Here is a 12,265-nt window from a genome sequence, read left to right on the forward strand (position 1 = left end):
CTCCTTTCATGTCACCCCTAAGGTTCTTCCAGGCTATTTAGTAGTCAAAAGTAACTTACTTTGGTCAGGCTTCATCAACACTGGACTTTATGTCACATATAAACGAGGGAGGGGGAGTGTCTTTGGAAAAAGCGCCAGCTTGGCCTTAACGCAGCTGGCCGCTTTGGGCAGTAGCTGAGTGCCGTATCCAGGTTCCTCTGACTGCGGTCAACTGGCGTACTGGAGGAATGTGTTGTAAAGCATCGGCCTTTCCAGCCAGCGGCCAGAAAGTCGCGTCCCTTCGCCGTTCCGGGGGCAGTGGCGGCGCTCGGGCCGGGTCCGCACTGCGGCTGCGCGGCCGCTCCGCCCCACAAGGCCCCGCGCGCGGGCGGGGCGGGCCATGGCGCGGGCCCGGGGCGGCGGCAGCGGCTGAGCCCGGACCCGCAGCCCTTCCCGGACCCCGCGGCCCTTCCCGGCTCTCCTGGCCGGCTCAGCCCGGACCCGCAGCCCTTCCCGGATCCCCCGGCCGGCTCAGCCCGGTCCCCGCAGCCCTTCCCGGCTCCCCCGGGCGAATCCGGCATCGCAGTGCGGCGCGTTCCGAGCGCTGCCGCGGGCGGGGGTCGCCGACGCTCCTCGGGCGGACTCCGTGTGTTCATCTGTGCGTCAGCTTCTCTCTCCAAGTCAGTCGGTAAAATGATTACCTGTGCTCCAGGTTTTTCTTGGAAGTTCTAATCTGTTAGCTGGGAGCGTTAGTTCTACCCCAGTACATCTGGATTTAATTTTAGAGGGAGTTTTGTAGACTTGGAACTGCCTGGTGGATTTCCAGAAGAAAAAAATCTAAATGAGGGGTGGCACTGATTCTGAAGCAAATACTTCCAGTTACCTTGAAACAAATAAGCTGTTGGTGTCTGATTTCTGGTGGCTGGTTAACCAAAAGTCATCATAAATCTTAAACTGTTAGTGCTGTTTTGTATAGCTGGAGAATCCGTTTGTTTATAAATCGTGTTTGTAAATTACGCTGTGACCTCTCCTACAGAGCTTTGCAGAACAGCGAATGGTTCCCAGACACTGGTCTTCTCAAGGCCATGCAAGGGAACAGAGCTGGTTTTACTGATCTCTGAATTATGTCTCTAGTAAATGTTCTTTTTGTTCTTGGTTCCTTTTTCTTTTTATCTTGTGGGCCATTACTGATCTATCAGTTTTTAACCAGCTTCAGCCAGCATCTCTTGTTACAGCAACATAGATTTTTAGAATAGGAGCCATGGTAAAATCTGTCCCTGAAGTGGTATTAGGACTGGTAACTTCTGTGGTTCAGCTATAAGGGCCTTGCAAAGTACAGCTGTGAAAACCTTAGGTTTGGAAGAAGCTCGAGCCTAGAATCTAAGGCAAGGCAGGGTTTCATCTGTCCTGGCCGAAGTGTTCTTCCTTCCCTTGGACAGCTGGTTCAGAAGTGGCTGAGGTCCCTGGTTGTTCAGCACTGCCAGTGATAGAAATAAAATCAGATGGACTAAGCAGACAGAGGAAGAGAAAAGAAACTCCGTGTCTGCAGAAATGGATGGCTTTCTCAGTTGGGTACTGTAGCATATTCCATAGCTGCTCTGTATCTGTTGTAGCAGCTGGTGGCCACAGGTTTCATCATTCAGTAGGAGGGACTACTGGGCTGGGCTCAGCTCTCTTTGACAGCTTTGTTTGCCTGTACTAATTTTCTATTTAATTACGGTTGTTATGGTTGTTTATGGGTGTGAACCTGCAGAGGGAGGTCTGCGTGTTTATCTTGGCTTCAGCTGCTGCAAAGTGCAAAAAAGCTTGACAATTAGTCAGTAATGTTAGTGAACAAACTGCTGCTCCAAGCTGTGCAGTAATACTCTTCTTTTTTTGAGATCCAAACTCAAAAAAAAAAAAAAGACCCTCCTGTGTCTCCAAATGCAGTGGAACATGTTGATGCTGACCTCTGCCATAGCCCTGCAGTTAGTTTGCCCAAACTGCTACTTTGTTGAACCTGGGAGTGGGAATCCCAAGGGATGCTTGATTTGACTGTGTCTGCATTTTCTGTGTATTATATGCCACAACAATTTATATTGGAGGGCTTCAGATTCGGAGATTTGCTTTCTCAATTAAGAAATCGGGATACATGAGTGTGTGCTGTAAGTTCTTGTTCTTGCCTAGATAGTTTGATAGAATGTCTTTGATGCTGCACCCCAGGAGCCTCTGTGTATTTTAATTGTATAATATTTTGTGTTGTGATATAGGCAGTTTGTAATAAACTCTGTCCTTGTTCATTTTAGTCCAGCAAATTTACCTTTAGGTTGTAGCATTTAACAGTCACATAATAATATGTTTGTAGGTCTGAACACTGTTCAGTGGAAAAGTGATTTTACTCTTATGAACTGCAGAGTTGCTCTTGGGACTCAGGTGTGGCAGTAAAGAGAATCCTCAAGAAGAACCTTTCTCTTTCTCTGGGAAAGCTGGACAGCCATTGAAAAGGCATCATTGTATTTCCTGTCTTTCTCATGTTTCCTTGAAACTTTTGTGTAAAAGGCAGGAAAGAATAGAGAACCACGAGTATATAAACAATTTAGAGCCTGTGTTGTGTTAAATAATCATTGCACCTCTTCCTCCCTGCTGTTTAAGCAAAGTGTTGAACCTAACATCTGAAATAATCATTCTGTGTGACTTCATATGGATTTTTTGCTAGAAACATAAAATTTAGGGTGTGCCCATCTCTTCCTGGGAACACTCAAAAGAAAGGCAGCTTTTTGATTCCTTCTTATCTGTTGAGATGAGTAGATAAAAAATGAGCTCTGGGGAAAAAAACGGGAAGAAAAATAAAGTAGAGTTTTAGTTTTTAAGTAGGAGGAAATTGTAGAAAAGTGACAAGAGTTGACCTCATGCAAACAAATCAGATATTCCTAATTTCTTAATTGCAGTATAAACACTGTTGCTGAAATTGCATGAAACAAATGTGATGCTGACTCTTTCTTTGGTCTTTTTCTTAGATCCAGTAAGACCTTTTTTCTTATTTCTAGAAGTTGCTAAGGTTTCTCTTGGTTTGGACACACTACTGGTAAGTACTCTGGATCCATCTTAAGACAGTGTCTGTTTTGTTAGTGGCATAACTGGTGATCTGTAAATACAGGCATAATTACAGCTTAGCAGTAGTGACAAGATGGGACAAGTCTGCCCTGATGGGGTGGTCCATAGATAGCTTAGCTATTTGCAGTAATTTACTATTGTAAATGAATTTTCAGAAACAGTGGGTTTCTGAAAATGGTCAGTCTTATGTTTATTCTAGTTTCTTCTCATGGAGCTCTGTCTTGGAGTGTGCCCTGTCTGCATGGAAGTTTTATCCAGGTACAGGCAAGCTCTTTATGGAAAAGCAGAAGTATGAAGCTTGAGGGGAACAAAATGTGATACTATATTGGATTTATCCTTCAGGCTCATTTGTTATAGTTCCACTGTCTTGCAAGTTGATTGTTTTGACCTTACTGAAGCTGAGGTTAAGCATAATATTAAATAAATGGTCATGGCAGTCAGTCTCAGGTCCCCCTGCCCAGGGGTGATGCTGTTAATGACCCACCATCTGAAAAGGTTACTGCAATGAGAACAGTAGCTTGCCACAGTCAGCTATTCTTAGCGACAACAAAATGCCATCTTTTTGATGAATAAGGTACGTTTTTAGCATAAATGTGGTGGTTATTATTTCTTTTCACCAATGCTTCTTTAGAAGAGTATGATCAGCACTTAAGTGGTGCCCACACTCTGTTGCAATCCTTCAGGGTTAGATGGCATAAAATAAGTAATGGGCCAATACTTTTCTTACAAACCAAATTAGACTTTATTTTTTCTATAAATATTCAATAGAATGCTAACTAACTGTATGGCTTGACAGTGATTTTAGTCTGTTTGCAGTTTACATGGTACTTCTTATCTGAAAACTGGAACTCCCTAGCCATTTGATGTTTGCAGGTGTAGGAGAGCAGGGGATCAGACCCAGTTTCCTCTTTGGTTGCAACTGTGTCTGTACCCTTTCTGTGACACAGGTGCTCTGTTACTTGTACATGCATTAAGTAGAACTTCTGGTACCTAAAGTGTTTTATGACTTGAGACAAATATGCACATTGTGGTGTAATGATTTGGAAGATATTTCAGGAGGAGTTTATAACTGAATGGTGCTCAGTGACAATTTGTAAAGTATCTGCTCCTTTTTAGGTGCTGTAATTCTTAGTGTCCACCTTCAAGTACACTCTGGGGTGAATACTCAGTGCCTATTATGTATTGGGCTTCTTTAAAGTATCTTGAGCATGCAGAGAAGGCATAACTCTAGTCTTTTTTTCTTTAGTTTTTTTGTTATTGTTTGTTTCTAAGGACTACCATTGAGACTGTTTCCCAGGATCTCTGTAGGCAAGAGGCGATACTAAGACAGTGGCTATATTGAAAAAGAGACACTGTTCTTCAGTGCTTGCTCTGAAGAGGAAAATGTGAAAGCAGAAAAGTCATCTGCTTTCTGTAATTGTCTGTGTGCTTGGACAGATAGTTTTGAAACACAGAACTAATGTGGAAGAACCGTTACTTGCTTTTCAAAAATTCATAGTAAGTTACTCAGCAGAGCCTCCTCCATGAGCTTGCAGCTCTCATCAACAGTTTGTCCTGTATAAAATGTGTATAGCTGCCTACATATGCATTCCCTGCCAGTCTAATGATCTAGGTTTCAGGCAACTCCCTTTTACTCACATGGCAGTGTGGTAGGACTGAACACTGATATTACATCTGGGCTGCAGAGAGAGAGCTGCCAGCTGAGGACGGGTGAACTTAAGGCAGGCTCACTCAGTGATACACCTTCACCTGGACTCTTTAACAAAGACCATTCACTGACAGAGGGTGAAAGCCTCTGTAGACTCGCACATTCAAATGTGCTCCTTTTTCATCTTGAACACAGCGAACTTAGCAGTCTGTCAGCTGAGCAGTCACAACAGTGTGAAATAATCTGACGTTTCATTAAAGCATGAGCATGGTAGTGTTACTGCTGCTGTCTGAGTGTGTCAGACAAAGAAGATGCCTCAGAGTTAGTGCCTACCAGCTGCCATGTAAGTTTATTAACCTGGCACAAATCAACTGTAGTTAGTCCTGTGTCCATAAACTTTCACCTACTGACTTTCTTTTATATTTTTCTTTTTAATTGCAGGAGACAACTTTTGTGGGCAAACATGGGCTGCCGGGATGTTCATGCAGCGACTGTACTGGCCTTCCTCAGTGGAACAGCCTCCGTAGCTGGACTCCTTGCAGCAGTTCTGCTTCCCAACTGGAGGCAAATGAGACTGTACACGTACAACAAGAATGAGAGGAATGTGACTGTTTACACTGGACTCTGGATTAAGTGCGCTCGCTTTGATGGAAGCCGAGACTGTGTGATCTATGACCCACAGTGGTACACTGCTGTCGATCAACTGGATTTGCGTGTTCTTCAGTTTGCCCTTCCCCTGAGTATGTTTACTGCTGTCTCAGCTCTGTTTCTCTGCATGATTGGCATGTGTAATACAGCCTTTGTATCCACTGTGCCAAACGTCAAATTGGCCAAATGCCTTGTAAACAGCGCAGGCTGCCATCTCGTGGCTGGTCTCTTGTTCCTGCTTGCCTGTGCCATTTGTCTCACTCCATCCATCTGGGTCATTTTTTATAACAATTATCTGAACAGAAAATATGAGCCGGTCTTTAGCTTTGACATCTCTGTGTTTATTGCCATTGCCAGCGCTGGCGGCCTGTTTTTCACCTCTGTTATGCTGTTCCTGTGGTACTGTGCGTGCAAAAGCCTCCCTTCCCCATTCTGGCAGCCCCTCTATTCCCACGCCCCCAGCATGCACAGCTACGCCTCGCAGCCATACTCCACACGCTCTCGCCTCTCTGCCGTGGAACTTGACATTCCTGTTGTGACACATTCATCTTAAGGAGACAAAGTCTTGGAAGACAAGTTCTTATGCTCATTCAGACTGTGAAAATTGCAGGCTTGATTCTGCTGCCCTGCACTGAACATAATCCTTTCTAAGGTCATGTTGCCCAGGGCGCAAAGCAACGGAAATCCAAATTCAGCAAGTCTGTTGCTGTTCTGGTCTGTTTGTTACTTCCTGAACATTCTTATTTTTTGTTTTTTTCTTTTTAAACTCTGAACTCACTACAGACAAAATCGCTGCTAATGCTGGGACAGTGCACTAACAACAGTATCCGTCCATTGTTTTGGTTACTGACATCAAAGTAGGTTTGAACCCCTTTGATATCTGATAAGCTATTACCAGATTCTGATCCTGTTGTGAGACCCTTCCACCCATGTGTTATCCAGAGGCAGGCAGTGGAACTGAGTGCAGGAGATTCACCGTTTCCCGTTCATCTAGACACACGTATTTTAAGACATGGTGTCTGAAAAGGGTATTTGGCAGACTAATTCAGTTCTATGCACTGTTGTTTGTTTTCCACTGAACAGACAAAAAGTTGCCCGCTTGGGAACTTCTGTAACAGAATTAGTGCCAAATTACCCTTTATTTTCAAAGTAGCTATCGGAAGGAATAAAACTGATTAACTAAGAATGTTGGTTTGTGCTGTAATAGCATTTTGTGAATTACTGGAGGCTAGAAATTTTTTGTGAATTTTATTTCTAGTCTGTTTTTTACAAAGCAAATTCATTAGATCTATTTTGTGATTAAAACAAAAAAACTAGTATTTAAAAATTCTGTTTAGAAGCTTGAATGTTTTATTTGAAAGCCTTCTTAAAAATGGATTTTTAAGTAGGATATAAAGTGTTCAGTTCTGGAGAGTAAGTCACACTGCAAAATGGATTGGGAAAGCCATGAAGAGTTCTGAAGGCTATGAAAGATTCTTTTGGAAGACTGTACACAAGCTATAACAACATCTGTCTAGGAAGGGGATTATATCCCTGGGGAGATATTTTTTAATCTAGATTTTTTTTAAATGTATATGCAAGTAACAATGAGCTTGTGTGTTTTGCAGAGTTGATCTTTATGGTTGTTGGACTTTTCATGCTGGAGCTTATTTTATTACTGATTAAGACAACCTTTTCACCCTTTTTCTTCAACATCTTTCAAATTCAGCTATTTTAAAATCCAGTTATTTCCTCTGTTGCCACCTTACAACTGCAGCAAGTTTCCCATTCCTATTTTCTGTATGATGAGGTTTTGAATAACTTGTGGGCTTCACCTTGTATCTCTATAAGAATGAGGAAGGATTGTAAATTCCCAGCCTGGGATGTTTTTAAATCCCTTTTTTCCTTCAAAAATGGAGAGTGGCAGGTGAGCCCTATGGATCAAAGCTCTTCAGTGTGGGCTTTGAAAGTACTTGAAAATTTGATGACAGTGAGTTGAAGAATGCTATAATTAAGGCAAGTATTTGATTCCCTCAGATTTAGGCAAATTGAGATCTTAAGTTTAAGATGTCATCCCAGTAAGGAAAGTTGTTTTGATTGGTGGCATTCTGGAGCTTAGTGGATATTTGCATTTCCTTAATCCTGGAATAAATTTGCTTTTCTAAAAAAATCAAATTGAGTTCTTTAATTACAGTTCTGAAAACTCATCCAAGATCCTGAAAATCAGTTAGTTTCCTTTTCTAAGTATTAGAAACAGGAACAAATAGTATGGCAAGAAAATCTTGTTCTGTTAAAATCTGTTAAAGAACAGTATGATAAGAGGAATCATTATTGTTTTAGCTGATACACCTCAGACTTCAGTGGACTGAGGGAGGAAGCTGATCTCTATCAAATTCTCAGCATAGTTATTGAAATGACAGCCCATTCATGCAGAGTGCTTGATTAAATTGCAGTCTAAGGACTGCACTGTAGATGATAATGAATAGTTAAAGAGACAGACCTCTAAAGTTATGTGCATTTAATATCCACTTAGTTTACAAGGTATGAGAGTATGAAGTATTTTTTTTCTTTGTATAATAACATGCAATCCAGCTCTTTTTTTCTTCAAAACTGAGCTTTGCTTTACTGTTACCCTGGTTGTCCAACTGTAGATACTGTTGCTGTTTTAGCTGCCCATATATTGGATACTTTGTAAGGTCAAAGCAAGGGGGGCACTGGTTTGTGATGTCACATCAGCATGCTTCTCCATCACTTCAGTGTCTTTTGTTCTGTGTGCCTTGTTTAAGTTACGAGTTGGTCAGTAAATGTTGGTTTACAGTCAGCATCTGATATGCTTTTTGAGCCTGAATTAACAAAGAATTTTGATGTTTTTGGAGAGATGATTGATATGTTTCTTTGTGATTTTACAAGGAGCTGAATCTTCAGCATATCTAGAACAAGAATGGCAGCCTAGCAAACCGTTTGCTACAAGGATGTAAGTAAGCGCAACCAGTGTTGTTTTCTGTGCACTTTAATAGCAGATGTCTCTGACAGCTCTTTTGTATTCCGACTTTGATTTTTATGTACAAAATTTTCAATGAGTATTTGCTGCTGCCTAAGCTGATAACTTGTTGCTTTGAAAATTGTGTCTTTCCAAAAGTCTGAGAAGAATGAGTTACGAGAAGTGGAGATCCAGAAGTTACTGGATTCCAGTACAGGTCTCAGCAAAATGACTGTCACATCATGCTGTATCACTAAAGCACATTTTCAACAGTGCTGTTAATGTGAGTTTCTGCTGGATCCTAAGTGAAATTATCTGGAAGTGCTGTGGTGTATTTCCTTTGTTACAGGAAGAGGTGGCCAGCCTGTGATACATGAGCCAGTATTTATCTTACTAAGGTTGCCACTGTGCCCAGCTCCAAGGCCAGGGAGTGACAGGCCTCCTTGTGTTGGACAACAGCGCATGTATCCTGCATGTGTCTGCCAGGGAGCAAACAGCCTCTGGTGAGCAGTAAGCTCCTCTGCCTCTGACCAGCTGCACCTTCCTGGGCACTCTGCTCTGTGCAGGACAAGCACTACAGGTCTTGAACACAGAAAAATTTTCATTTGTGGCTCATGCGGTCAAAGGTTGGGTGCTCTGGGATTACAGAAACCTATATTTTTTCAAGTAATTCCTGGCCAACTTCTTAAATTGTGTTTAGTTACAGTGTTGGTTATTTTTATGTGAAACAGAAGATATGTATTTTTAATAAAACAGTCTCATACAGATGCAGTTTATGTTCATTAATTTTGTGGAAAACTAACTGCTAGAATATGAAAGTCTTCACCTGTTTTGGTAATGATCACCAGACCATTTCAGATGCCTTAACAGGTTTAAAATGCTGCGTATACTGCATTTTAACTCCCTAATTTTATAGGACTCCTGCTTTAAACAAAGTAATTTTTTAAAGTGCCAAAAAAACCAAACCAACCTTTCTGAAAGCTTGACTAGATATTTTTAATGACACGTCCTGTTTATTTTAAGCTAGTCCTAAGAAGTTTAGCATTCCTTTCCCCTTTAAAAAGATGAGATTGATTTCCCTTATTCTAGAGGATTCCCTTTCTCTGCCCGTGGCCAGGGTGGTCCAGGGGCCAGGATCTGGCCCAGCCACACCAGAGAGCCAGAGTTTCAGTGTGGCAGAGCACAGTCCTCACTCTGTGCCCAAAGCCCCAGCCCCCTGTGTCAGTTCTGCTACTTGCTCAGCTGTCAGTTGACCAGTGCAGCTGCTAATCCAGCTGAGGACTGGCATGCTGGGATAGCATTTCCACAAACTGGCGAGATTTGTGTTGTGTTAGTGTCACACAAGAAGGAGTTGGTGGTATAAGCCATCCTCCTGCCCTTCCTTTTGCTGTGCCAGCTCTGTTGTCAGCTGGAGAATGGCATTTGGGTATGAAAGGGACTTGCAGCAGTCCTTGGTGATGGTATGTGATGCTTCACTTGTGTGCTGCTCCTGGCAACTGCAGCTCAGAGGCGTTACAGCCACTCAGTACCGAGCCTTTCCCCATTGTTAGAGGGTGACATGCAAATTCTTTGAGTGTTAGGAATGCTGATGCCATAGTGCAAGTTCACAAAACCTGAATCACTTATGCAAAATGGAGTGAGGCTTGCTGGTATTTCCTCTGGATTTCTAGTCTACTAAATGGACAATCTAGGTTTTTATCTGCTTGGGGAAGTAATGTTTATATGAGTTCTCATGAAGTAGGCACTGTATAAAGCAGCTGTCAGTACAACTCACTTGAGGGGGTGGAAGAACAATTTACAGTCTTTCTTTCCTCCTTTGCTGTCACTTCAGACAGGCCTCTTATTTCTACAAGCTGGTATAAACTTACAGGCTAGTTGGATGTTGACATAAATACTGGGATGCAGAGAACTCAGTTTCTCCCAAAATGTAGGAGTGCCTCATTTTGTTCATATTAAAATTCCTAAAAAGCTACCCCACCTACTTGTGCTCATTGAAAGCAAATCTCTTGGCCGTTTTTTCCCCTTGTTTTATTTCACAGGACTTGGGTTCACATATGTGGTTCATCAGATATGTAATGTTACTTATGCATGCATCTACTTAGCAGGCAGGTGACACACCTGAGAAGCAGCATAAGCTTTTATGTGCATCTTTTGCTCCACTGCTGCATCAGTATTTATTGAGAGGAAATCATCAGAGTGTAAGAACATGGTTTCTGATATCAGAACTGGTTTTTTATCTTTGTTCCAAGCAGTCAGTTTGCTTATTCAGGTATGGGACTGATAGGTATGGGAGCTTTGTCTTTTGGGTGTGGCAGCTGCAAGGAAGTGTAAAGGCTGAGCACAGGGCAGTAGAAATTGTGGTGAGCTGGAGGGTAGGAGGGATTGACTGTTTTGAGGAGAGAGACGAGACAGCTGGACTTCAAGAGCAGGGTTCTTGTCCTAGTTTCTGTTCTAACAAAGAGAAAAATATGTAATTAAAGCTCTAAGTATTTGAATAAGTTTTACTCAGCATCAGATTCCCAGAAGATTATAAGCAAGCTTTGAAAACACAGTGTACAAGTACTGCCCAAGCAGTATGTGTTCTTAGGGACCACAGATGTTGACCAAGTGCTCAGTACCACTTTATTTCCAAGCTATATGCCATGCCAGAAGCTGCTGTGTAGCCACCACTGCCAAGGCTGGCATTTTAGCACCAAAGCCTGGTGCTCTTCAGTCTCTCTGCCATCTCACCACCCCATATTACAGACCTTCCACCAGTCAGAGGGGTCTGTAACCATTGATACTGCACTAGTTTTCTTCACAGAGTCACAACATATTTTTAAATAAATGTATAAGATCACTGAAAAATTCACATTGGAGTTTAAATAAATACTAACAGTTATGTCAAAAATAAGTGATCCTGGTTCCATCTTTACTTGCTGTGGACGCTTTCTGACCTCCTGTTCAAAAGGCTTCAGCATGACTTTTTTTAAATGGGCTTAAACAGATGTAAATATATTCTGCTACCAGGAGATAAAAATCAAATCTTATTGCTTCTTTTGCTATTTATCTTCTGTGCTTATTTAGTTTTTAACCCTCCAGGTGGCTAAATCTGGTCTGCCTCCTAGTCATGAGCTCAACTGCCTACACAAATGGAGGCAGTGGGAATATGGGAGTGGAAGGGCAGGATGACAACCTTGGGTTAATTCTTCATGAAGCCTTACTTTGATACCTTTGTTTTCTCAATAAGCAATTTGCATAAGAAAGACTTAATTTGAAAAAATTAAGGTGTTTTTATTAATTGTAGAAGTTGTTGAAAACACTGCTTTGGAGAAAAACATTGAACATTTATTAGCAAGGCAAAAAAATCATGTTTCAAAACATTACAAGGTTTGTTCCCTCTCATTTCATTCTAATTCACTTAGAAAAAGATAGAACGGCAAGGAAAAAAGGTAATGAAGCACAAAAAAGAGTTGACTTTACTGAATTTGAAGATTACACTGCTTTAGACTATGTATGTATGAAGAAATCTCAACTGATAGTGATACTAGTAAGGAAAAGAGCTAATTTTTTTAATTGATTAATAGTGCCAGATATTAAGATATTTGCATTAGCTTATAGGTTGGATGTGAATCTGTAGAGACTCAGGACCATGGGTTACTATGATTTCACTGTTTTGACTTTTAAGTCAGCAACAAGAAAATGCTCAGGTTCTTTCTACTGTTGTGCTAAGGTGTTCTGTAGACAGGTTGACTTTCCTGGCTAAAGTGTCATCTTGGGAAGGAATGAAAAGGAATTGCATTCTCACAAAATGGGCTCAGTGGATGGCATGTTTTTGCAGTACAGCTTCAGATCCATCAGAATGCACAAATTTAGCTGCCTTCTGTTGCTGCCTATTCTGCTTAATTCAGTTATGTATCTCCCAGGGAAGGCTTTGAGTATACAAGCCCAGTCATCAG

At 41.7% G+C, this 12,265-nt stretch overlaps 1 protein-coding gene across 3 annotated transcripts; it reads left to right on the top strand.

Moving 5' to 3' along the window:
- Positions 1-359: 359 nt before the first annotated feature.
- Positions 360-9,092, top strand: CLDN12 (claudin 12). 3 transcript variants are annotated; one of them, XM_071560632.1, is made up of 3 exons: positions 360-667; positions 2,976-3,043; positions 5,162-9,092. In XM_071560632.1, the coding sequence occupies exon 3, from the start codon at positions 5,184-5,186 to the stop codon at positions 5,919-5,921; it is 738 nt and encodes a 245-aa protein (XP_071416733.1). In that variant the 5' UTR covers positions 360-667; positions 2,976-3,043; positions 5,162-5,183; the 3' UTR covers positions 5,922-9,092. The 3 variants fall into 3 exon arrangements, with proteins under 3 accessions (XP_071416733.1, XP_071416732.1, XP_071416734.1); XM_071560631.1 differs by having other exon boundaries at positions 360-659; XM_071560633.1 differs by having other exon boundaries at positions 360-637.
- Positions 9,093-12,265: the final 3,173 nt, after the last annotated feature.

Source organism: Pithys albifrons, chromosome 7, assembly GCF_047495875.1.
Source record: "Pithys albifrons albifrons isolate INPA30051 chromosome 7, PitAlb_v1, whole genome shotgun sequence".
Classification (NCBI taxonomy): Eukaryota; Metazoa; Chordata; class Aves; order Passeriformes; family Thamnophilidae; genus Pithys; species Pithys albifrons.